The following is a 26,380-nucleotide window of genomic DNA, read 5'->3' as shown; positions in this document are numbered from 1 at the left end:
TATACTGCATATTACATGAGCCACAAATTTCCTGATGAAAATCTTAAATTATTACATTTATACATCAACTGCAGTGTCTTATTCAATCATTCAGTGCAATCATGTGTTTAAAGTGGAAAAATACTTCTTAACGAGGTGGTTGTCAGCGAGCTTCTTTTATATGCAATGAGTAGTTTGTGTCTTAAATGATGACATTTGGAATATTATGGAGCGATTTCTATATGTTGCTACTGCTCAACTATTTAAGTCATGGACATGGAAAAATATTGTCATATATTTTGATAATACTATAGTCAGGCTGACTCACTGATATAAAATGATGTTTTGTGAACATTTTGCTCTGAGGAAGTTGCTTTTTGTGCATCCACCCTTACATGAAAACTAGCTATCAAAGTGTGTACATAATGATGTCTGTGAGCAAATTGGACTTGATTTCAGTATACTTGTCCAAACACAATATAGAAAATAGACGGATTTATAGAATGTAGACCATATTTCTGCTCATATTTTCTTGATGATGTCAGCAGACTGTCATGTCAGTCTTTGCATTGCTAGAACACAACTCTAAACTGTTGAGGTGAAATGAGAAAAGTCAAACTTAACACGCCAAAAGGTAGCCTTCAATTGTGAATAAGTTAATAATCAACATTACAGATGTGGGTGAGTCTTTGTGTCTGGTTACTTCTGAAACATTCCCATTAATGTTTAGCTACAACTTCTCTGTTGCTTCCCATGGTGGCCATGTGATTTGGTCATTTTGTCTGGAACGTTTCCAAAATGCAAGTCCGACAATATTTCTGGTTACATTCTTTTACCCCCTTGGCTCTAATGCAACATGTATCCGATGTATCCAATGGCTGTTTTCATTAAAAAAATGTTCATGTAACTTGTATTATATTGAGAATAAATTTTAGAGATTATTTTACATTGGTATGACAAAGCATTTTTAGAAGTTCATTGTGTAAAAGTTTTTTTTCAAGTCTTTGTTCTAGCAGCAAGCAGGTTTCAATGTGTTCTAAAAGTATACCGCCCTGGAGCATGAGGATTGAAACCAGGGAAGGGCAGGCAGGTGTGAGAAGCGATTTGTCCCAACCTGCTTTGTTGGATCGCAGTCCCACAGCTTCCAGCTTCCTCCTCCCACATCACTTGTTATTCTAACCAAAGCTGTGTGACATCAGATCTCATAATGCTTCACTTTTGCAATACTAACGCAGCTTCCAAGTTATGGGAAGTTTACTCAACATTTATGAGTTGTACAGTGTGTGAGTTAAGACTGCTGTCTACAGGGAACGTTTGCCTCTGAAGAAACATAGAAGGAAACATTTTGAGAAACTTACAGGTCCAGGCAGCATTGGAATAAGCATCTAGTATCACTTAACAACAAGGATCACTCAACTTGGACAGGAGAGGATTGAGAAGGTACTTACTAGTAAAGGTAAAACTTATTTAATCAAATCTTTACATAGTTTGGTGTGAGGTCTACAAATATATTTTTTATCTGAATACACCAGTATTGGCATTCTAATGCAGTGTATATTTATTTCGTTCAGAATTTTGCATTACTAATGTAAAATGCAAAAAAGTTTCCTGTGATTTTTCTAAACATGTGGCAAAAAAAAATTATAAATGTATTGATGCTTTTTCCACTTTGGTGATTAATTACCTGTCTGCATTTATATGGACTGTTTTTACCAACACACTGTAGCTCAAGCTACAAAACCAATTTTCTTTAGAGGTGTGGCGTGGGCTGAGGAGGAAGTCATTTACATTAGCTGAGGATGAACACAACAAGTGAAGGTGCTTCATACGTCACTTGCAGTGACCCAGTTCAGGAGCTCTGCCCTCTGGAAGACCCGGCCTACGCACCATCAAAAAAATAAATGCCAGCCTTTTATTGTAAAGCATTATGACTTCAAACTCCGCCTCATCCTTATGCTGTCCCTAGAGTGGGACAGAGCTTGTGCAAAGATTCCAAGGAATGGCTTCTTCTTACTTGTTTGGTAGATGACAACTTGACAGCGTTTCACTCGCTTGAATGTCACAACTCATTGTCAAATCACAGGTACAGACCTTGGGGTGTGTGTGTGTGTGTGTGTGTGTGTGTGTGTGTGTGTGGGGGGGGGGGGGGGGGGGGTTAAATTAGCCACACTGCTATGTCACACTGGCAAAGTTCAAATGATCCTGTTGTTTAATGTCATAGATGGGAAGGCACAACAGAGACAGTTATTTGTCAAATCAAATTTTCTTAACTTTTACCCTTGCTCGCAAATACATTTTCTGCGACCTTGAGTGTATCATACTGTGAAAGGGAAGAAAAAAAGAATCTACCTTCTCTAGTAATGGACAAGTAGTTGGCACTTTATTAAGTGCTCTTGTGAATAAATATTTAAATATGGTACTTGAATTGCTTGCATTGATTGCATTGTCTTTTTAGGTGCCAGTCTGCATCACCCTGTCCTGCTCTGTCCGGTGGGCAGGGTGCGAGCGAGCCACCTCTTAGTGACGGGAAGATCTACCAGAAACAGAGCAAGTATCTCAGGACAGACGGACGTTTTTTAGTACGTGCTGGCTGGAACAGCAAGACCACAAGCGTTGCCAGTGGACCATCCCTCACAGGTGATATCGAGTTCCAACGTCGTCTCACAAAGTCTAAGAGCATCAGTTGCCTGGACAACCGTCTCTCCATCTACAAACCTCAAGCTAAGGAGTATTGCGAAAGTCAAGACCCCCAGGAGCAAAAAGAGAACCACGAAGGTTTGCCTTTATCGGAGGGACTTAATGGTAGACCCCTGTGTTGGAGTACACTTTCACTTGGGTCTCTTTCGAACCAAGGTCACAAGCGTAACCTTTTTATCAACAGGCCAGTCACAGGAGTTCCTCCCACCACAGTCCGTAAGAAGATCTCAGAATGGGAGTGCAGGAGGGTCTCTTTGCCTAGGATGAGCTTGTGTCTAGATAAAAGGCCAGGTCGAGAGCGTATCGGAGGCAGTGAGGGTTGCCCAAGTTTGCTCTCTTCTCCCTGTAGCGAGAAAGCGTTTGACTTTAAGGGGATTCGCAGGATGAGCACAGCTTTCTCAGAATGCTCCTACACAGAGACGGAGGAAGAGGAAGGAGCTTCCGACAAAGACGGCTTAGGCCGCTTCCAGAAACGGATAAGTAAGACTGAGTCACCCGGGGCATTTGTACGCTCCCTGTCTGCTCGGAAGGAGACCTCGGCGGTCCTCAACAGGATACAAAAAATAGAACAAGCCCTGAAGGAGAACCCTAGCCCTCCACGTTATCTGAGTAATTGCTATGCTTCAGACAAGACAAGACAAAAATCTTTTGTGATTGGCGAGGACTTTGACAGCACATGCGCCAGCAAGCGCAGTAGTATTTGCTCTATCGCCACAGAACCAGATTCTCTTTTGGTGCCTGATAAGTTCACAAAACACAGGCAGCGGCTCAGTGTGGCTTCAGTCAGGTCCGTGAGCCCGGAACCAAACAGCCAAAAGACATCTAGTGACCCTCCCATCAACCCCCTACCTAAACCCAAGCGAACGTTTGAGTACGAGGTCAAACGTGAGCAGAAGGGCACAACATTGCCATTGAATGGACTACCTCCAGATTGTGAGTCTCCCCCACCCCTGCCCTCGACCCCTGCACCCAGCACCACTCGGACAGTGAAGTCAGTGGACAACGCCTGTAGTTCAGAACAGGACAGGTGAGACGATGTTCTTTTTGAATTTGTTTTCCTTACATGTCTTACATGTCTTACATGCCTTTGAGATGTTTCTCAAGTGTACCGTATTTTCCGCACTATAAGGCGCACCTAAAAGCCTTAATTTTTTTTAAAAAGCTGATGGTGCGCCTTATAATCAGGTGCGCCTTATTTATGGATCAATATTGAGATTGGGATTCGTAGATGGAGAATGAACTGATAAAGTAAGCTTTACCTGTTTCTTTTGTGTGTTTACAGTTGAACAAGGTTGGTCATATTGACATTGAGTTATTATGCTATTGAGAGTTTTGAGTTATTATTTGAGTTATCATTGTTATAACTTACTGAAAATCTTTTAAAATATGTCACTAAATGAGGGTGTGCCTGATATATGGAAATTTTTTTAAAAATATGTCATTATTTGAGGGTGCGCCTTATATTCCGGTGCGCCTTGTAGTGTGGAAAATACGGTACTTTTAAAATTATGTTGTCAAGCTGTTTTGATCATTTTTGGGTGTGGATTACGGTGCTTTGGTTCAATAATAAGTCATGCCTCCCCCACCAAGGCTATCAATATCAAAAAAATTTAAAATTGATTATCGTTTATTCAGACTGTTGCTTGTTAAACTAGTATTCCATTTTTCAGGTCATAAATCAGGTATTGGATTGACAATTAAGCAGGACATCATTTTGGCAGCTAATGGACACTTCCACAAGACAATGATTTTTAACAATTTTGAAGCTTCAATATTTTATTTAGAATTTTCTTTAATCATTCACATTTGGCAGGTTTGTTTACAACATTTGTCTGTGAAGTGTCAAATTGAAAAAACATTCTCACTTTGTAGGGACTTTATCAATGTTATGCCATTTATTCATACTCTTCCATGAGCTAATAGCATTGGTGAAACTCTTTGGCTAACACCGCTTTTACAGCTCTTACTACATACCAGTGGTTTCATCGGAAATTTGCTGACTGTTGACTTGTTTCTTTCAATGCAAATTGCACACTGTCTTTGAAAAAACGGGCATTTTTCATCTTAATTGAAACAACCAGCATTGCTTATCTAGCAACTACCTATAAAATCTGTGACTGGAATTTTGCAACTGTGAACCACAGTAGAATTTTTGTAGAATTTTTAACTTTCCCCTTCGTTCATCCCTTGGGCTATTTTTAACATTGCTGTGGTTTGAGAAATTTCAGACCAGGCCTAAAAGCCATAAGCAGTGCTGTGCCATAATGTAGATCCAAGGACTAATACACCAAAAACATAGTTAAGGTGTTTGTGTGCAGCATTGTGCAAAGAATACCTAGAAATTAAAGTAAACAGCCACATGGCATTAATTAGGGATTTCGCCTGACAACTTTCTTTGCAATATCTGCAAAAATTTGCTGAACAAGATTTTTTGAGGAATTTGCTGAGTATCAGGACTAGAAATTGAGCTTTTGTGTTGCTTCTTCTGGCATTAGTTTATTAACCTTTTTTTCCATCTATCTGAACTCTACAGAACCCCACTCAATAGCAATCATTGTGTTTACTTTTTCATCTTTTAGAGAGCCTTGTGAATCAGCGGATGCTACGAGCAAGCTGTCGTCACACACTTCTTTGCCCGCAGAGAATGGAACACTAACCGCAGAGACGCAGAGTCAACCCAATTCCAAAAGCACTTTAGAGGAGAATGCGTATGAGGACATAATAGGTAAGAATTCTTGATGGAGGGAAAGCCTCCATTTCCTGCTAATTATTTTTTTGGATGAAAAATATGCTGAGGATATATGTGATTTAACTTGCAGTTGTTGAGTGGAGAAGTGAACGAAGAAAAAGTTGTGTGAGCATTCCGTGATTATGGAAGAGTTGAGACAGTCGTAGAAGATGAATGTTAATGTGCTAACCCTTGTTGGCTTTGTTTCTGCTCTTGCATCTGTCCTGTGTAGTGGAGTCTGGAAGTGGTCTGTGAAACCTTCTGAGGCACTCATTGGTGAGGTTAACTGTTCACGCATTTTTGGCTACTGGATAGAATATTTGGAATTTTTACGTTTGAAAACAAAACTAGCACTGAATAACACAGCAATTAGTAATCTTGATTTTCTTTTTGCTCATGAAAAGAACAGCGAAGTTGAAGACATAGTTGTGGAGTCATTTACTGTAAACTGGACTGAGTCATTACTTGTGAAATCATGTGTGCATGAAATGTTGGACATGTTGAAGCCAAATTCCTTTCCACAAGCAAATGCCCCCAGGCCTTCTGCCCATTCCCATTGTCAGCTCCCTTGGGCATACTTAATGTGCTGGAAATGAGTGTCAGCATGAGTAAAGCCTGCTATGGAATAGCGTAAATATGGTGTCACATGATAAAACTGTAAAGTGAGATTCAGTTAAAAAATGCTTGAATTATAAATTCTTGTTAAAATCCAAATATGGTATCGTCCGGCTGGGTCAAGGCTATGAATTTATGAGCTGTATCTTAAGATCCGATTAATTTTTCAAGTTTATACTGTGCTCATCGGCGGTTCGCTGAGGCTGAGGGTGCATTGTACTCTTCCAGAGAGCATAAGGACATTAAATTCCCAACAAAGGGCCCGTTGTCTGCCAGGTTGTGTAGAGGTTGCGGAAGAGTGGCAGGTCGCCAACGTCTTTTTTTTTTTCTCTCTCAAAAAGAGCATCCCCCAATAATAATAATAATAAAAATGCACCAGCACATCAATGTTACATGACCAAACTCAGAAAACAGGTTAGCCGTGATTGGTCATTACCTGAACTCTGAACAACTCTGATTTTCAGTAAATAGCGAGCGTCAAATCGGCTGTCCCCTGAGATGGACATGAGCTGGACTTTGCTGCTTCATTCATATTCCACAAACAAAATATAAATCAAGAATGGAGTGCGAAGGCTAATAGGGCCACATAAACCAAATTATTGGGATGACAATTTTGCACCCGACACCCCTTTCAAAATAAGGTGTGATTTAAAAAAAAATCAGGAAAGCTGAAATGGTGAAAAGGTGTGTATTACAAAGTCCTCGTTCTTTTTACGAGTTTTCAGCATTTATCCTCAATTGTATAAATTACAAAAAAAAAAAAAAATTCTTTAATGGGTCTTAAAAGGGAGCACAAGCTTGGTATTTTCTTACTTTTAATGTGGACATTAGAATCTACGTCATTTGTGTTCTTGTTGTGGCTGCGTTACAATTGCATCACTGAGATAAACGGGCCAGACAAGTGTAACACATTATTGATGTGTCATTGAGGGAGTCGAGAAGCAGAGGATGACTCACACACTGATGCAATGACTCAGCCGTCTGTGTTGTTGATTTAAATGATGCTCTAATGTGTTACCATCATTGCCATAGTTTCCTACTTAGACTCTTGTAAATACATCTGGTCGAAAGTTTTTGAATACGCAGTATTGAGCTGCACTAGCATTATTTAGTAGCTCGTTATCTTATGTTACAAAAACTATTCTTGGTTACCCAATGCGCTTTGACTTCTGAGATTCGAGCCACAAGGAGTTGAGGAAAGACTGCACTGCTGCCAAATGTTTTTTTTTTGGGGGGGGGGGTCATGTATAATCGGGGTTCTATACTGTTGTGTGTCCATTTCATAGGGTAAGCGGATACAGACATAGTTTGTTCAATGCCTCACCCTAGCCAGAGATTCCATTGTGTACACAGAGATATTCAATCACAGAGTGGAGTTGAGGTGTGTCCACCCTCTACATTATACTGTGTGTTAAAAAGGAGTAAATACTAGCCTGCAGTACATTAGCTTCACAGACGTATAATTTTCCCAGCAGGCTCTCATTACAGCGCTGCTTCACTTTAATAGAGTTGCTGCATATCATACGGCCATGCAACTCTTTCTCTTCGTGCTCAACTCTGATAACACGACAATACACACAGTGTCACTCATGAAAGCACATTTTCTTTTCTCTATCCTACGGTTAAAGTTTAAAAATGAACCTTAAAGTAACAGAACAAAGATCGAGCGGAAGGTTAATGGTGAACGCATTCCACATAGCCTGTACTCAGTTTGACATCCAGAGTACATTTCCCCCTTGCAAGTGGCTAAAAAACCTACTTAACAGCTTTTTTCTTTTCTTTTGCAACATACAATTTCATTCATTTACTTTAAAGTTTTAATATAGCTATAGCTAGAGTCACACCACAAAGCATGTTACTCAATTAATACAAAAAACAAAATGTGGATTCATGGTCAACTGTCAGAAGACTCTCTTCCTCCCAAAGACTCTCCCACATGTGCAGACTGCATGTTTTAGCTTTTGATGACATTTCTGAAGATTAAAAACTTTCAGATAATTCACATTGCACTCACCAAAGATGCTCACGCAAAACCCGTCTGTGGCCAATTTCCATTCGTACTTGCATTGACTAGTATGAAAGTACGCAAAACAAAATTTCCATATTTAAATATACCAGCCAGCAGCAGTGATGATTGACCTTGCTTCGTAAAGTCCAGTTTTCTTGAAAAGTGGGGCTTGAAAGTGAATTTTTCATTGTGATTGGATACCGTCCAACATCGTAACGCAAAGTTTGATGGACAAAGACTTTTACCAATCAGAACTTATATGGAGCTGAATATATTAGAGGAGATTTAAGGACGTGGTGAGTGGTGAATCTAAAATCTGATTGCCTAAAAGATTTCATCGGCGTGTGAGTTCAACACCTGCACTGGAGATTTTGGAGGCGTGGGGAAACTAATAAGTGCATGGTAAGACATCAAAGCTGAAAACTATTTGGACCCCCCTCCCACCCAAAAAAAAAAAAATCGTCCGAGACACCCGCTATGAAGTGAAGACAAAAAGACTTTAAAGAAAATTAAGTTATTAGTGTTTCATGTATGTTGTAAATGTACGTCAGTGCTTTCTGATAATATTTTAGCCAGCAGAGAAGGCCTTGAAGCCCCCGACCACACACCGCTGAAGTTTTAATACTAGTTAGCAACAGGGATCTATTCATAGCCTAGCCGCTTGCAAATTTTGACTGAACTATATATGAATCACTTCCCCTTTGATGCAATGATAATGCTTTCTATGGCTGTGAACTGGCTTGCGTACACAAAAAGACAACACAATGTCTTGTTGGATTGCTTACGTACTGATGCTATTGCATTTTAAAACATACAAAACACATTTAGCAGCACATGTTTTTGGGTAATGTGGCATTGCCGAGAAGAATGTCACACACAGCTTCAAATAAGTGGTTGTCAACTCTGATATGGTATCAATAAATCTGACAAGTGCAGTTACACGACCAGTAACCTGCCAATACCGTCGCCCTATAATGTTTTGGATTATGGGGCACAGGTGTGCACCACTTACTATACCTGTACTAAACGCCCAGTCCTATGTATCCCATCTGGTTGATTAGTATCCCTTACTTTCTCACACCTGTCAGACCCTTCCAAAAGCCTTTCCTCTGTAGCTATTTGAGTTGATCTGGACTCATGACAAATGTTCCCTTTATTTAAGTTGGCCCGGAGTCTGGCTGCCTTTCTCTATAATGTGCATATTCATTCCTTTTCCACTATAATTTTCTTTACTTTACTGAGACTTAAGGAGAGAGTGTGCATTAGCACATTAGGTTTTATTGCAATGTCACGTTTGACATGTGTGTCCTGGTTTTTGGTCGCTTGAGGTCATACAGATAAAAGATGGCTTATTTTTTTGCTCTTTCCTGGCTTGGGAATTGAGTGTTGAAGTCAAACTGGGAATTTGTTCGCTTCTGATATGATATCAGTGGACGTTTGCCAGCAGTAAACAGAGTATGAAGTTTAAAACTCAGCAATGATCTCAAAATGCCAAACTTCAGCTGTACAATACTAACAATACTGGAAAGTGAAGTCCAATTGAGAACCTAGTTAGAATGCAATTCTTGGGGATTTCTGCAGTGGTACTGCATTGATTAAAGCTTGTACTAATTTGTAAAATACTTATTTCCAGCTCTGATCTGATTTACCATCCAACAGGAAAACATATTACCGTACTCATCACAAAAGTTTTATCACACTAAGAAATCTTTACAAAGATGAGCCTCTTTTCCCTCAGTGGAGCAGACGATTTGCATGCCTGGACAGTGACTCATCAGCTTCAGTTCGGCTCACCAGGTTCTGTCAGGCCCAGTGCCAACATCAACTGTTTTGAAAAAGCGAGATCCAGCTGGGAATGACCTTTGACTTACCTTTCTTGACTCCTTGCCGTACACACAAACCAAAGTGCTCTAAGTACCCTCAGCTGCTCCTTTTTACTACTCAGTGTACTCTGTCTTTTTGGATTTGATCCCCGAGTAAAGACAATGTAATTCAAGATATACTGAATATGAACTTCCTGTCCACAGAGAAGGAGAACCCATACGAGGATGTTGACCTAAAGCGGAGGAGTTTGGGTCGGAAAACTCATTTGGAGAGCAGCAGATCTTGGACTGCCATGGACTGGAAGCACTCTCCACCTCAGGTATACCAAATGCTATGCCAATGCCACATTTCAGATTAGATGCAGTGTTTCTTTTGTAATATGAGAAAAGGTTGAATACAATGGTACCTTAAGATATAAGTAAATTGGCCTATTAGTTGTTTGAGACACTTTTAGTGTTTTAACTTGAGATATATGAGTGCAGGTATTATTGCATCAAGCTCAGTTTACTTGACAATAAGAGGTAGTTTAACAAATATTAAAAAAATATTCTAGAGAAACTTCAAGTTGTTAATTGCCACTCACAATTGAAGGTTTATCATAAACTAAACTAAACTAAACTAAACTAAACTAAACTAAACTAAACTAAACTAAACTAAACTAAACAAACATAATGAAAGGGCATGGATTAAGCCCAAACAACTTAGCCTTAAGAATGCCACTGCTTCGCTTAATGTTTGCACATTACGGAGAACACCTTAGATGGGCTATTGGATAGGTAATGAATGTCTAAATACAAACATTGGAGCAACACATGTGGAAAGACAATATCACAGTCAGAACATATTATTTGTTCTATGAGAAAAATGACTTATCATATTGTAGCTGCTGGTTCCTGAAAGTAATTGTGACTGTTTTCTGTTTGGGTGTGTATTACTATTATACTGTCCCCCTTCGGCCAAGGGGTGAACACCCGAAGGAGTAGCTCAATTACCTGAATTGAAGCATCAAATATGACACACAAACTGTTTATTTCTTCACATTACAAGTACAATATTATAGGATGCTAAAACAAACCCTAACCCTTTTTTTTCGGGGGGGGGGCAGCCGGAACAGAAATGGCTTTTCCATTCTTTTCAGTCGATAAATTAAAATCGTTAAATTATCAGCTTTGATTGTTTTGATATTGCCAATTTCAAAGTACTAATCATTTCTTGTTCTACTCTCTGCCTTTAGTTGCCGTCCAAACCCAGCAGTCAGTCACTTCGCCTCATGAGCACCAATGACCGGAAGAGTCACCGGGTGTCCCAGTTGTCCATGCGCCACAGTCAAGATGAAACACTGCTCCTCCCACAGATGGGCGTATCAGCTTCCTCTTGTGGCCTGCTGGATGATGGCCTTTGCGGCACCGGTGATAACCTGGCCTCACACAGGCATTGGCGGATTCCCAAGGTACACACGGCCGGTTCCAACACAAACATCTCCACTTGGCCCTCGCAGAGCCCTACTTGTGTTTCCTTCCAGGCTTCTTGGTTTCTTATAATGCTTTGGTTGAGAGCAACGGGTTCCTAAACATGATGCATGCCTCCTGTGAGGGGTGCCAGATCACTTCAGTGTAAGGCGCAATGACAAAATGCAGAATATTTAAATATATTATTTAAATATTTAAATATATTCATACAAAACTGTAATCTGCTTAGTATCCAAATGTCCAAAGGAAACATGGATTGAAGTTTGGTTCTCCCGGTGAGAGAAGAGAAAAGCGTCCAAGGACCCGGCCAAAACCAACTGAACTCTTGCACAGCTTGCAGGGTTCAGCGACTAGTTTTCAAGATGGTTAATGCTTGTTTTGCAATTTTACAAAATTTCAATCGCCAGTGAACTGTGTCAACACATCTCAGTAGAAACACCCAATTAGAAATGTCGTATCATGTGAGCTTTCAAAACAAAACTGTACGAATGTTGCCTCTTGTTGTGCCTCTTTTCCCATAGCAAAATTTCATGTTTTGAGTAAATCATATCTACAATATTTATTTCAGTAGTAACAACTGCATAATTATATTATCTACACATATTAATTATATTTGTATTACCTGTATTACTTTTGAGAAGATACCACTGTTTTTTTTTTCTTTTTTCTTTTTTTTTTAATTTGATGAGATTAAGTTACAGGTAATGTGTTCCGTTTACAGTTGGTCCAGAGAATCAACTCCATCTACTGCAGTAAACGTGGAAAGAAGAGACTTAAAAAGCTGTCCATGACCAATCTTGACACCTCATCTCTGAGAGGTAGGGTCCAACATATTTTTAAAGGGGTGGGGTGGGGGGTAGTTTCATCCAGGCTGCCTTAAATAGGTAATAGCTTCCCACTGCCTAAACACACTACTGTGAAATTGCCCTTTGCACCTGGAAAAGGCCTCTTGTCTATCTTATGTCTTCCCACCAGATGACAACAGCGAGAGTGAGAGCGACTCCGATGACAGGTTCAAAGGTGAGTGACCACAAGGTCGGTTTCTACATAGGGTTGAAGTGCTCGACTGCTGTCAGGGTGGAGCAGTTTCCCATGTCAATTTTTTTTTTTAATTCTGAAAGTGCCCGTTTTAACCTTATAAATTCTGCCAAATGAATGGTATTTTAATAGTTATCACAAGTGATAAAGATTTCTGAGTGTTTGCAGCATGACAATAACAGCTAAAGTGAATTAAAGCAAGTACAATTAGATTACATTTGTTCATTTATTGATAAATGATTATTATTCTTTTTTGCATTATTCTCCTCAGCTCACACCCAGAGGTTGTTGAAATTACAATCCATCCTTCGACGGGCTCCTAGCTACCGCACGTTGGAGCTGCAACTTATTGAGTGGCAAGAGAGAGAACTCTTTGAGTATTTTGTCGTTGTGTCTTTGAAAAAGAAACAAGGCAAGAACTCCTACTCTCCAGAGGTCACTTACCAGTTCCCCAAGGTGAGGGCATCATCATCGTTACTGACATTTGTTATGAGAAGAATTTGAAGTGAACACCAAATGTATATAGATCCCTGATAGTGGGTGCCTAAGTGCAGATTGACACTCGCAGATTGCATGCCCTGTTGGCAGGAAGTGTACAATTGGCCTTCATATTTAAAAGTTTTTTGCAGTTTTGCATTCTAAGGTTTTGATGATGGATTTCATTATGAGACATTTGGGGGAGGAATGTAAGTGCAAAATGAAATTTAAAAGGATACAATAGCAAGTGTGTGTGGAATACAGACAAACAATATTGCATAAAACTAAGTTTTTTTTTTAATTTTTTTATTTAACAGACCCCAATTGAGGGGCAATTTGTTGTGCAGTATGTATTGTCCTACTCATCTTGCGTGTGCTAAACTTGAGATAGCACAGCTCTTCTCTGGGGGAGAACAGCATCAGTTGTTGAAACGAATAGAAATGACCCTGACACGGGAAATATGTACATTTTAAAATCAGGTGAATGGGGTTGTGTCCTTGTAAATATGACATGGCTCCTCCTTGTAACTGGCTTCACGTCAGCCATCAGTTCATTCCGAAACGCCAATATGTATTGCTGAATAGTTTGTATGTTGCAATCATTTCTGTTTCTGAGAGTTAAAAAATTTATACAAGCGGAAAGATTCTCCCAGGTACCTCCCATTTTTACCTGCCTGACTACGGCACCTCTTTTGAATATAAACTGGCACATATTGTGCCGCATTCAGAAACTAGTTTTCATGAAGGACCAGCCATCAGTCACTATTTTTTATTTATTTATTTTTTAATTCCCTGGTGATTGGCGTTGCAACATCACAGGTGTAACGGCCAATCAAAAATGCACATGATGCCATCAAAACAAGCGTAACCATTTTGTGTTTTACAATAATATTGAACTACATTTATAATTTGTTGCATACATTTGTATCAACAGCAAGTAGAACTGTGCACAGCCAGCAGTAGCCAAGGGGCGTTACTGTTTTTTTTTCTCTTGTGCGTCAAACCAGTACGACAGTGTTCTATCAGAACAGCACTGCGTATGTGTTTGTACGAGTTTTATTAAAAGATGGTGTCACACAGAAAGCTTTGTGGACAGAAATATGTGAATGATTTCTGTCGTGCTCTGCTCCCGCAGCTGGAGAGGCTCACCAAGCAAATGCGAGAGGCAGAACAGAGGCTCAAAGCTATTCCACAATTCTGTTTCCCTGATGCAAAAGACTGGAATCCTGTGATGGAATACTCCAGGTTAAGATCCTGGTCTATTATTTTTATACATATTACAATGGATTCCTTTTCATATTACGCCCGTCTCCATTGTTTGCCAAGTCTTACCCTGTGTCAAATTTTGTTGTGTGCAACAGTGAGACCTTCTCCTTCATGTTGACCGGAGAAGATGGCAGCAGGAGGTTTGGCTACTGCAGACGCCTGCTGGTCAGCACACACAAGCACACACCCTCTCTGTGCTTCTGTGCACACCCTGCCGAGTCGTGTTTGTTGTGACAGACCTTTTCGTTTGCACACGAGATAGTGTTTTCCAATGAGTCCATAGTTGATTTTCTGGGCTTGGACAAAGTTATACATATTAACACAGTGTTTAACAAAAGGAACACACTTTACACAGTAGCACAAAAGTAGAATGAAAACGGAAAAAGAACCACCCAAAATAGTATAAGTTTGAACGCGGCAATCTGACATAAAAGACGATTTTGTCAGGGTACACATTTGATCATATTTATTTGATTATCAGTTAAATTAGCAAAGAGTTAATTGATAATACATGTGTAACCCAACCGCAAGGGATTTGGGTCCTTTTACTGATGTGGATTTTTTTTAGGCTTATGCCATTTATGGTATTTGCCAGACTAAAGGTCTGATAACATATCTGCCAATTAATTAAAAAAAAAACTAAACTGAACCAAGCAACTTATTTTCTCTTACAGATCACAAACTTCAAGACAGAACAATCGAATGTTTTATTTTACTTTGTCATTTAATATTGAATTAACAACATAAAGAAATATCTGAAAATTCTGTTTTTTTTTTTGTTTGAATGCTATTTTCTTTGCCTTTTTTTGTAATGTGCTAATATGAAGAAAATTAGGCAAATTTGCAGAAATCAGTTGGCAGTCGAACAATTATATTTCAAATTTTGCAAAAGGCTCATCTCTACCTTAAAGCAAGTTAGAATGTTTTACAGTAAATCAATAGCACTGACATGCCGATATTTGTCCTCAACATGATTAGCGACATGTACTCGTTATAGCAGCAATAACTAATATGCCAAAATTGTCCTGCTGGTATGTGGAAACATCATTGAGTAGGAAGGCAGTAGCGAAAAAACAAAAGACTAGTGCATGGGATTCACTGACTATCAGGACAAAGCGCAGACTTTTTACATGGAACTGAAGCTGTCCACTCGAGGAAATTACTGAAAGGAATTCTGATCCAAGATGATCAAAATAGCAAAACATCAGTACAAGCTTGGTCAGGACTACACGCTGTCCCCATCATTATCAAGATGTTTCAGACAAAGATAAACAGAGAAGTAGCAGTGGTAGTATTTGTCCGAAAAATAGCAATGTCAACGATGCTGCTGAATCTGGCCTGCCATTGACCCTCTGATCAAACCAGATGGTCGTCTGTTGGTGTGTGCTTGTTCTCAAGGCTTCTTTTTGTCCTTGAGGAGTTCTTTCTTTCTCGCGACAGATTTGCTGAGTTTCTTTAAATTTATTAGCATGTAATGGGGAAAGCAAAACCAACAGGAACTATGAACGTTCTCAACGTTGTAATTTCAGGACATTTTGTCTTCATAATGAGGCCACAGAGCTTTTTGAACATTTTTTATTGAGTATTTTTTTCATTGAGTGCCTGCCCAGTTTATAAATTGTTGGTACGGAGCTTCACAATATAGAATTTGCAATTCCGTCATTTCGCAAATATTTAAGTGCATTTTTAAAGGGGTCACTGTTCAGGTCAGTGTTGTAAATTCTTTGATTCGTACTTTGTCTCCCGCGATGAGCCGGGATGAATGTTGATTGAAGACTAATGAAGGTAGAACAAGAGGTGAGCTGCTCTCCTCTGGTGGCTTTGTTTCCTCCCTCCTGTCCGTCCAGCAAGTTGGCAGCAAGCTAGCATTCCTGAGCACTTGAATCAAGCTCCACGCAGTTGATTTAATCATCCATTTGGAAAGGCAGAGGAGAAACAAGAGAAAATGGTATACCTAATATGGACAAGAGGTTTGGTGTTTCTCGAGGCCTTGTGTGAGTGCCTCGAGGACCGTCTCCGCCTGGGAGTGTATGTTAAGAAGGTAGATAGCATCTGCAAGAGCAGATAAAGCACCTGTGTTTAGGAAGTGGCTCACCTTAAATAGATTTGAGATTTCAGTGACAATCTATAAACAGCGTGAGCAGTCAGGGTTCTATTTTTAGGTGAATTCCACACCTTTGACCCTTTCCCAACCGTTTTCCTTCTTGAACTCGTAGAACCACAGAAAAGCCTAACCCTTTAAAACTGAAGTCTGTCATCGCTGCTGCTCATTTTGGTCTTTTCTCTTCCAGCCGAGTGGGAAAGGACCTCGCCTTCCAGAAGTGTACTGTGTCATCAGCAGGCTAGGCTGTTTTGACTTGTTCTCCACAGTGAGTACATGCAAACACACTCAAGTGCATGTACCCTAGATAAGCAATGTGTGTGGTTTTGGCTGAATTTTGACCTTCAGCTCTATGTCTGTTCATGTAACTTTAAATTTAGACTTGCATGTGCTGTATACAGTACTGAAAAACATTTAAAAAAATCCTCACTTAAACACTGTTAAAGTCTATTGTGACAACGATATTATACTAAGTGCAGATGAATGGGTGTTATTCAAAGAAAAAAAATACATGTGTCCATATTTAATACCACACTCGTTTCCTCACTGTTGTTTAGATCCTGGATGAGGTCGAGCGGCGGCGAGGTGTATCAGCAGCGCTGGTTTATCCCTTCATGAGGAGCCTGATGGAGTCGCCCTTTCCTGCCCCCGGAAAGCTAATCAAAGTCAAGACCTTTCTGCCTGGTGCAGGAAATGAGGTCAGAAGGGAACCCATTCGTGTCGGGGTTTTCATCACGCACATTAAGTGCTCTTCGTATTCCTCGTTTGAAAGGAAACTAGTTTCTCACGTGATGTTATCTGTTTTTAGATACTTAGATGTGAACTCTGTGGTTGTTCAGGTCATCGAGCTGAGGCGACCCACCGATTCCAGGCTGGAGCATGTAGACTTTGACAGTCTGTTTGGTTGCCTTGGTGTTCGCCAGGTTATTCGGGTCTTTGCTTCGCTGCTGCTGGAGCGCAGGGTCATTTTTGTGGCTGATAAACTCAGGTGAGGCTCCCTGTTATCTGTCACAAACATAATCAGAACCATAAAACATTTGCAGTACCTGACATGGAAAAGTGTAGAGATGAATATGGTATTAGTGAGAATCTGATGGAATTAGCCGTGCAAAAACAAAATATGGCACTACTGCCTACTAGTTGCTAACTTGATGACGAGACACATGGTGCATTCAAATGCCGTCGGACTTTTCAAACTTAGAACACCATTTGTGCATTGAACATTTATAACGGTAATAATAATTACAATTGCTCCAGGGGTATATTATTATTGCTTATTAAAAAAAACAAAAACAAACAAACTGTTGCTTCAGGTCCCTGGTATTAATTTGCCCCAAAAAATCCACAAATATGACTCCTAAAATTAAGTCAATAAGCAGTTTGCAAAAAAAAAGTACCGTATACCTCAAGCCTTGATATATGTATTTTTTTAACTATTATAAATTAGTTATTGCCCAAATTATTTACTGTCCATTTACAACAATCCTTTCTCAACAAAGGCATATTCAAAGTGCTAAATATATTATTGATTAAAATGCTCCTAGATGTTGTTAAATGTTACCTGGATCATTTAGAATGAAAATAATAAAAATAAATAGGTTGAAAATCTAAATACAGGGGGCCCCCGTGTTACGACATTAACCTGTTCCGCAGTTGGGGTCGTAAGGCAAATTCGTTGTATGACAGGCAATCCAAACTTATGTTAAATAGCTAATGCGTTTAGAACCCCAGGTAAAAACATCAAAATTGTACATACATATTAAAAATTGGTACCAAGATAGTATAGTAAGTGCTACATATATATAATATACATGTATACAATCAGAAAACATCATAAATAAAAAAATTAGAAAGGATTTATTTACCTTTGAGTGCCGCTTGTTATGCCCATATTCCATAATAAGGGTTATCTCCAGCATCGTTTCCATATAATTCATCTTCCTACTTCTCTCTTTAACATCACTAGCAATCTTGGGACCCATGGCTAACCCTTTCATCTTTGAATTAAGCAGTAAAATGCACTATAAATACGGTTTTGTAACCACTCACGATCGAACAAAGCATTACCGTTCCGCCATTTTAAACGAGTGAGGCCGACCAATAGCAGACCACCATCTCCCTGAGGAGATGCTGACCTATAGCAGACCAGCATTGTAGTCACGCGTTGCATGGAAGCAGTTAGATGGCAATAGTAAATAAGTGCAATTACCTAAAAACGCCAGGAGGTTGAGGCAAAACAAAACAAATACAGCCAAGCCCCTAGGGTCATGACAGATGTTTTTGTCACATAACCGGGAAAATGTCATAAAGAGGGGATGAAAAAACTCAGTATTTCACGCCGCAACATGAAAATAACATGAATCAGGGATGTTGTGACATGGGGGTCCTCTGTAATTGGAAATGGTATTTTCAATTTATATCTTTAATACAAATTCTTCCAATAATTATTTCTTCCTTGTGCCATTTTCTACCATATGATTCACAAATAAAAATTCCCTATAGTCCAAAATTTGACTTGTGTATAAAATGTCTTAACTTATTAACTACATTAGTTATTATATTAACCTCAGTGACACATTCATTGCCATACAACTTAATCTAAGGGTGTTGCATGGGCCACGGAAAAAGCTGTTGAATTCAGATGGAGATCCAGATAAAGGATTTGATTACACAATGCATTTTAACTGTTAGCCATGTGCGTCATTCTGACACAAATGCAACGTTCAATCTTGGAAAGAAATGCCATTTGATTCTATTCGTAACTTCCTTCGTCATCCACCAGGAAACAGAAAGGAGTAACTAACAAATAGATAGGCAAAGATAAACGCGGCAATTATATTCTCACAGTTAAGCACAAATGATCATGAGGGTCTCAAGGGACCCGGCGTGTCGACTTGTCACAGGCTAGTGAGGCGTTTTTGTAACGCTGAGGGCAAAGGAGGAGTGGGAGGAGATGCGAGTCTCTGCAATAGAAGCCAGTTCAAACAAACATCAGTGAGGGCAGTGACTGCGGAGGGGACGGAATGCACTTCCTGTGTGCTGGCCCGACTATCACCATATCCCTTCTGATGCTTTGCCCGTCGGCCCACGTGTGCGAGTGTGGACACGAAACCACGAAACCAAACGGCCCTTGTCAGAGGAGATAACATCTTGAGTCACACAATGTTCATCATACAATTACAAGCTAGCTGTAATGATGTCATCTACAAGTCTTAACAATACAGTCGGTTGAATTGCTTAATAATGGGGCTCTGTTTGGATTAGTAAGCAAGCTTACGTGCAGAGCTTATTTCCTTACATCAATGCCGCATTAACGGCTGCCATGATAAAAGGGCTGCTCCCTCTGGGGTTTATTGGTACATTATTCATTCCCAAAATAGCTCCTCAGCGGAACATGATGTATGTGGCGTTCCCTAGAAATGTGCATGCAGAAAAAGAGGAAACCAGTGAGAGGAAAAGCCTTTAGACAATACTTCTTTGTTTTGCAGCCATACTGTCTGCGTGTAACAATTGTACTGGAATTTCACACAGTTTCAAGGACACTTTTATCCTACATTGCTTTTTAAGGGTAATCTATCTTGAACAGATCGTTTGTTCCTCCATTGCGAATGTTAAATCGGATGACATCACCAGCAGCTATGTCACCTTTGACTCAGTAAACTCAACCGATCTGCAATGGCTGAATGTTTATTACATGATGTACACTTATGTAAGCGAATGCTCAGATTTGTCAGGTTAATTTTGGGAATGCTTCCAAAATTATTGTAGCTGATTATTTATATTATAGGTGTGATGAAGAAGAGAGACATCAAAAACATGCAGGTATGCGGCTCTCTAGGTATGGGGTTGCCTACCCCCGGGTAGGTCAAAGGCATTTTAAAAGGTTGCAGGTGTGTTAACATGAGTTTGGATGTGAATATTAAAAACATAGCTGCATACTTAGTGAAAAGGTGCTAACACTTTTGCAAACATTTTTTTTCACTTCAGTTGTACAGGTTATAGTCTGTGCCTATGGCGAAGTTTGAAGAGTTATGCCCCGTCAGTCCCTGTTGGAATGAAAATACTGAAATTTGGCTTTTAACCAATGTCATCTAATTTGACTTTTTCAAGAAAACATATTTTAGTGCTGGTCATTTCCTTCCAACAGCCGCAATGAATTGAAAAATGCTATCATAGTTTATCAGTACGGATTGATTATGTTTCACTAAGGGTAAATGTGTGTGAACTGAAATCACATAGATGAGAGCAAGTTTTGTTTATGCTGACTGTTTGATGACAGTGAGCACAGAAAAACATTTCTCATTAAAAGTGTATCTCAAGTGGAGTGTGTTTGCATACCATGTTTGATCCCGGGTCTTGTTCTTGATCCATACTTATTTGTCGGTGCTCGGCTATGTGTGTGTGTGTGTGTCTATGCGATCGGGCCTGCAGTTTATTTTCACTCTCTTGTGAAACAGACTGGATCGTATGTGGGGGGAGGGGGGGGGGGGGTGTGAGGAGGAGGAGGGTCAGCCACTGTCAACAAGTGACGGATCGTGAGAAAGACGGGCTGCTATTTGGGATCTGGATGTTATACCGCAGCTGTCAAAGGGGAACAGAACTGCTGCATTTTTGGGGCTATTTGCGTCAAAACGCCTCCTATTTAACTGTTGCAGCATGTCCAGTGGTCGTCACTCAACAATACCTCATGTTAACTCCACTGTATTCGGGCGCTTTGGCATGGGTTCACATACAAAATATGTTTCACTTAACGAATCAATTGCATGGCAAAATGTGTAGCCTGTGGCACATATGATACTGGCCTGCCACGTATTCCGAAAATATAATAAGAAAGATGGCTAACGTAATTCAAAGTTACAAAAAAATGTTGAAACTCTTCTTTGAATCAAGAGTTGAAAATATAGGTTTCATGTTTTAAACCGCACCCCGACATTACATCACGCTCTCCACTATTTGAGGACTAAGTTTAGAATTTGAAAAATTCAGTTATGACAGTGTTTTTTTTTTTTTTTTCTGATTGTCCATTGGTGTTCATCACAAAGCCGTATTAGGAAACAAAATATTCTTGCAAAATCTTCATATTTGTTTTGTAGTGTGGCCTCTGTAATACAATGACAACATTGCATGGGTCTTCTTCTGCCATCAGTACGCTATCCAGCTGTATGCACGCAGTGGTTGCGCTGCTCTACCCCTTTTCCTGGCAACACACCTTCATCCCTGTACTGCCCGGATCCATGTTGGATATTGTCTGCTGTCCCACTCCGTTCCTGGTTGGGCTGCTGTCCAGCTCCTTGCCCAAGCTCAAAGAATTACCTGTGGAGGAAGTGAGTACAGTGTGTTTGTCTCACCTCACTACTGATTCCTTGATTATGTGGAAATACAGTAAGTAAGTCTGGTGTTTGATCAAATTATCTTGCCCTCAAGTGTGTTGCATCTGTTAAAATATACAGTTGTCAGGTAATTGTTACATTGTGCGAAATTGGCACATGTATGATCCAGAGTTAATAAAATCCCCTTTAGAGCTTACATCCCAATTGTACCTGAATGTAATGTTTCATATGCTGTAGATAGCACAGCTGCACAAGAGATGTCCAGCTGGCACGGTGCCTGAAGCAGCGCAGCACCAGCCAACAGCTTTCGGGCTACTTTTGCTTCACTTACAGGAAAACCCTTAGATACTGTTCAGATCATATCTGACATGTGTTGACATTTGGCAGCAAGATAAAGACCATACATGAAAATTATACAAAAGGGAAATTTAAAAATCGACATAGCCTCATCTTCAATTCTAGTCGACATCTGTGTTGTGGCACCCAACTACACTCCGCGCATGCTTCCAAAGTATGGTCTCTCTGTGACGCCATAGTGTGCGTGATGCATTCGCGTAACACCAGTAAATGGAACTCTAAATATTCCACCCTGCGTCTTTAATGAGTAGTGTATCATTTTAGCCATGGCGGGCAAATCAGAAGGTGCAACACTGAATATAAAGCTGTCACTTTTGAATGTTTGTAAAATCAATTAAGCTATTCATTATTCCATCAAATAATCGAGTAATTGCCCACCCTTCCTACTCAGCCACATTCACACATCCCCCCAATTTTACTCTCTTTTGCAAGATTTTCTGCAAAGGTTGAACAAGAGTTGATTTTATTTTTATAAAATAAGGTCTTTATAAATTACGGTTGAAGTTCAGTTGGAGTTGTATAACTTCTCATTATTTGTTATATTTTATTCATGGTTTTTAGACGCCAACAGAAGTGCTTTTAAGCAGCACTCAAATAGCATCAGCCTTTTTGGCCACTAGATGATGCATCAAGATAAACAATGGAGCCACATTGTCTGCATATGTGCTTTTTGTTGTTGTTTTTTTTTCCCCCAAACTACTGGTGTGGTATACCTATTCCACTTTTCAATAACTAAACATTAATTTTTTTTTCATATCATGTGTTTTTAAAGGCATCCTTCTCTTTTGCCACTATTGCAAACACTGCATTTGTCTGCATGAAAGGCCCGAGCAGAAAATAGTGACGCAAACATAGTTCCTATGACTACAGTAAATGTATGTGTTTATACAGTATGAAGAGCTATCTGAAGGCAAAAATGGAGTTCATAAGTTTACAAATACAATTCTTATTTCAATGTTATGTGACCAAGTATGCACAAAACATATTTTGTGCAGATGGAAAATGAGCAGTATGTAAGGGTTAAGTAACTCAGGGCAAAGAAGTGAAATATTCAACTCAATGTATTGTTTCAAATACACATGCATACAAGCAGGTGGTGAGCATTAACGTGTTGGCTGGCACTTTCTGACAGCGTGCGGATTTGTCTGCTAATGGCTGTCAGCCACATCTGTTCAACATCCACGTTGCCCCCCCCCCCCCCCCCCCCCCCCATGCTGCCAACTGAAGTTTTTATAGGCAGATATTTTTGTTTCAAGCCTTAAAGTAGATGTCAATAGGTTGTCCTCGGCGGGCGTAAACAACAATAAAAGGACAGCGTTATTTTCTAACTGTTTTCTTCTTCTCGTCAGGCATTAATGGTGGACCTTGGAACTGACCGTTTCATCAGACAGGTTTGTCTTTTAACGTGCAGATGAAGAACATTAACAAGGCTGTAAAACACATTGAAAATCATACTGTAAAATGTTGTTTATCTCCAGTGACTGTGCTGCTTGTCTTTGTATACGTTTGGTCATAGATGGATGACGAGGCCTCGTTGTTGCCGCGGAAACTTCAAGCGGCTTTGGAACAAGCGCTGGAGCAGCGGAATGACATCCTCAGTCAGGACTCAGACAGTGAATCGGATGAAGGTAAATATGTTTACAAACCATCTCACTGTGATACGATGAATGCTTTCCATTTTGAGAGAACAAAGAGCTTCTGTATGCAAATGTGTTATTAAAAGAAAATTGTAGGCTGCTTGATTACATGTTCTTTCCATGACTCCGAGCTTAGTGACAAATATAATACTCTTTTCATGAGAATATGTTATGAAGTCTAACCTTTTTAGATTTTTTTTCCAAAAGATTTAGTCACTATACAGTGATAATTCATCATTCGTTTTACTTTTTTTTTTTAATTTAATAATGAGCTAAATTTAGTTTACAACCAAATTCACTGTTTCAGAAGTTACAATTCTGAAACAATATATTTCATGACTGTACGGTATTTTGTGGATAATATCCACTATATATTGTACAGATTAAATATTAGGTGTTAAGTTCTATAAAATTATTAAGTATTTTTTGTTGGATAAAAATAAAACCAAATTAAATCATTTCAGTTTTTCCTATAACTGGTAGAATGCAGAGATTATGTCATTGCATATATATGCACACTTTCATAAATGAGGATGTGTTTAAACTCATATTAAATTGGAGTCTCTGTCTGTGATTAATCCTTAAGATCAATTATTGTTGTAATCTTTTCTTCACATTTTTTCTCTAGAACAAATCTTCTTGATATGTCAGCATTTTTGTTTGTTTTGATATTCTTGAAGTACGTTTTAAAAGTGTTAACTAGCAGGGTAAAACGCTGTTAAGAATTGACATTTCATTTTCAACTAGTTACTACTATTACTCACAACAAGCAGGAATGAACTCTCATTAAATGCAACACCTTACCTCCATGTCTTGTTTGGGACACTGTCAGTGATTGCCATGGCAACTCTTCATTTCTTATTTTTATAGCAGCATGAAGTATGGTATACAGTAATGTAAATTGTATTCAATTTTACAACTGTACGTAGGAGGGGTTCACATTAGTCGGTGCTTAAAAGTACTTTGTGAATCGGCTAAGTGAAAATTACACTAAGCATAACAGTAAAGTGCCTCTGAAAGGCAGCAAATTGTCAGATGTTTACCTGGGGCGGACTCTGGTGAAGAATAGTAGAGCTCTGAATGGCCATGTGCCCCTGTGCGAATTTTGAGATACTGGGAGAATGACTCGAATACCACAAACATAAAGTGTCCAATAATTGAGATCACTCGTTTAGTTCCAGGTTCAATAGACGCAGAGTTTATGAGCTGTGTGTCAAGAGCAGCGGGTGCATTTTATGGCCCAGTTGAGCCAAACTTCTGTTTCTCCTTAAAAAGTGGCTGCTCTCGAGCTACTAAAAGACCCATTCTTTCCTTTCAACCTGCCATCCAAAGTTTTTCCCTTTTTGTGCGTTTGCAGAGTACAACTCTTTAAACAGTTTGGTGTCAGAGGCCTTTATCCGCTTCTTCCTGGAGACCATCGGCCACTACTCGCTGTTCATCACCCAGAACGAACGCGGGGAGCGCCTTTTCCAGCGAGAAGCCTTCCGAAAGTCGGTGGCCTCCAAGAGCATTCGCCGCTTCCTGGGAGTCTTCATGGAGTCGCAGATGTTCGCCGGCTTCATTCAAGACCGAGAACTCCGAAAGACCCGCGCCAAAGGTAAACTCTCCAAAACTTGCCAAATATCGAAAGCTATTCGACCATTCATCCGATATCTTTGTCCTCGCTTGTAAACCAAGTCATATTATTAGTAACATGTAGTTGGCATACAGAAATGGAAAGCAGAAAGTGGAAAACACATTGTAGTTTATGCGGAATTGTAAACTCTCAAAAACAAGCTTTTGATATTCCCAGTTTGTACAAGTGTTGACCTTCTTTTTGCTCAAATTGTAATGTACTGACCTCTTGTGGCTATCCTGTGACAGGTCTCTTCGAGCAGAGGGTGGACCAGTACCTGGAGGAGCTGCCAGACACGGAGCAGAGTGGCGTCAATAAGTTCCTCAAAGGCCTTGGTGAGGATTCTGTTGACCTTTTTAAAACAATGAGTGCATCCCACATGCATGCTTATTTAGTAACCCAGCTATCATCCTAATGTTAGAAAATGGAATGGAGAATATACAATTATAAATAGACAAAAATGTATTTACATTAACCACTTACTATGTTTTTGGGGGGTGGCTTTTACAGGAAACAAAATGAAGTTCCTCCACAAGAAGAACTAGTTGGTAATGTCCAGATTCCGAGCCTGGCGTCCCGCATCTTTGCATTGTGGTCCTTGTTATTTTGTATAAACATGTACAGTACATATTTCACTGTGAGCTGGCCTTGATACTGGCCAGAGTATGAACTATAGCCATGCCAAGATGGTACACAGCAGTCGGGCCAAACAGAAACCACTGTTGTTCATGTCAAGAGAGTATGTGACACAACAAAATGTACAGTTTGTAAGCTTTTCATGCTGCATCAGTTCAAGACAGGAGCATCAGAATTTGTTTTAAAGTGCATCAAATGGTGAACTGTAAACATATTTTGCAATCTTTCAATAAAAAATATGTTATTAAAACAACTCAAAAATGCATGTTTATATTCAATTTGAGTTACCTCCTCAAAATGTTGCTTCAGTAACTCCTCAAAATGTTGCTTCAAGTGCCCCAAAGACAACAATGTCGAGCCCAGCATCCATGGAGGACACTTCAGAGATCCCTTAAGGCCCAGTAAATCTAACAGCAGCCCTGTTAACCTAATTACGTCTGGTCTCATCTCTGTTGGCTGTCATAGCCATGCTCTCATTAGTTCCCCATTGACTCTGGCTGACATGTTTCTTTTCTTCTGCTTGTCTGTGTTGAACTCTTCACTCCAAGTAACATGGAATCACAGTGTGCAACAATAGTTGCTTTAGCATGGACCCTGGGGCAA

General features: G+C 39.7%; 1 protein-coding gene across 2 annotated transcripts in view; it reads left to right on the top strand.

Annotated features, from left to right (window-relative positions):
* Positions 1–26,030, top strand: part of dennd2b (DENN domain containing 2B) — a 40,606-nt gene extending 14,576 nt beyond the window's left edge. For both annotated transcript variants that reach the window (XM_088413683.1, XM_088413682.1), the window contains exons 3-20: positions 2,435–3,703; positions 5,256–5,401; positions 10,055–10,170; positions 11,086–11,301; positions 12,042–12,138; positions 12,296–12,340; positions 12,630–12,814; positions 13,971–14,080; positions 14,197–14,266; positions 16,393–16,470; positions 16,760–16,900; positions 17,042–17,190; positions 21,349–21,526; positions 23,239–23,280; positions 23,406–23,517; positions 24,884–25,123; positions 25,390–25,476; positions 25,652–26,030. In XM_088413683.1, coding sequence (XP_088269809.1) covers positions 2,435–3,703; positions 5,256–5,401; positions 10,055–10,170; positions 11,086–11,301; positions 12,042–12,138; positions 12,296–12,340; positions 12,630–12,814; positions 13,971–14,080; positions 14,197–14,266; positions 16,393–16,470; positions 16,760–16,900; positions 17,042–17,190; positions 21,349–21,526; positions 23,239–23,280; positions 23,406–23,517; positions 24,884–25,123; positions 25,390–25,476; positions 25,652–25,686 — 3,316 coding nt within the window. In that variant the 3' untranslated portion in view covers positions 25,687–26,030. The remainder of the gene's footprint in view (positions 1–2,434; positions 3,704–5,255; positions 5,402–10,054; positions 10,171–11,085; positions 11,302–12,041; positions 12,139–12,295; positions 12,341–12,629; positions 12,815–13,970; positions 14,081–14,196; positions 14,267–16,392; positions 16,471–16,759; positions 16,901–17,041; positions 17,191–21,348; positions 21,527–23,238; positions 23,281–23,405; positions 23,518–24,883; positions 25,124–25,389; positions 25,477–25,651) is intronic.
* The last annotated feature ends 350 nt before the right edge of the window (positions 26,031–26,380 follow it).

The sequence above is a fragment of the Hippichthys cyanospilos genome, chromosome 4, assembly GCF_059441005.1.
Source record: "Hippichthys cyanospilos isolate Australia breed blue-spotted pipefish chromosome 4, RoL_Hcya_1.0, whole genome shotgun sequence".
In the NCBI taxonomy this organism is placed as follows: Eukaryota; Metazoa; Chordata; class Actinopteri; order Syngnathiformes; family Syngnathidae; genus Hippichthys; species Hippichthys cyanospilos.
This window is presented reverse-complemented; position numbering and strand designations above follow the sequence as displayed.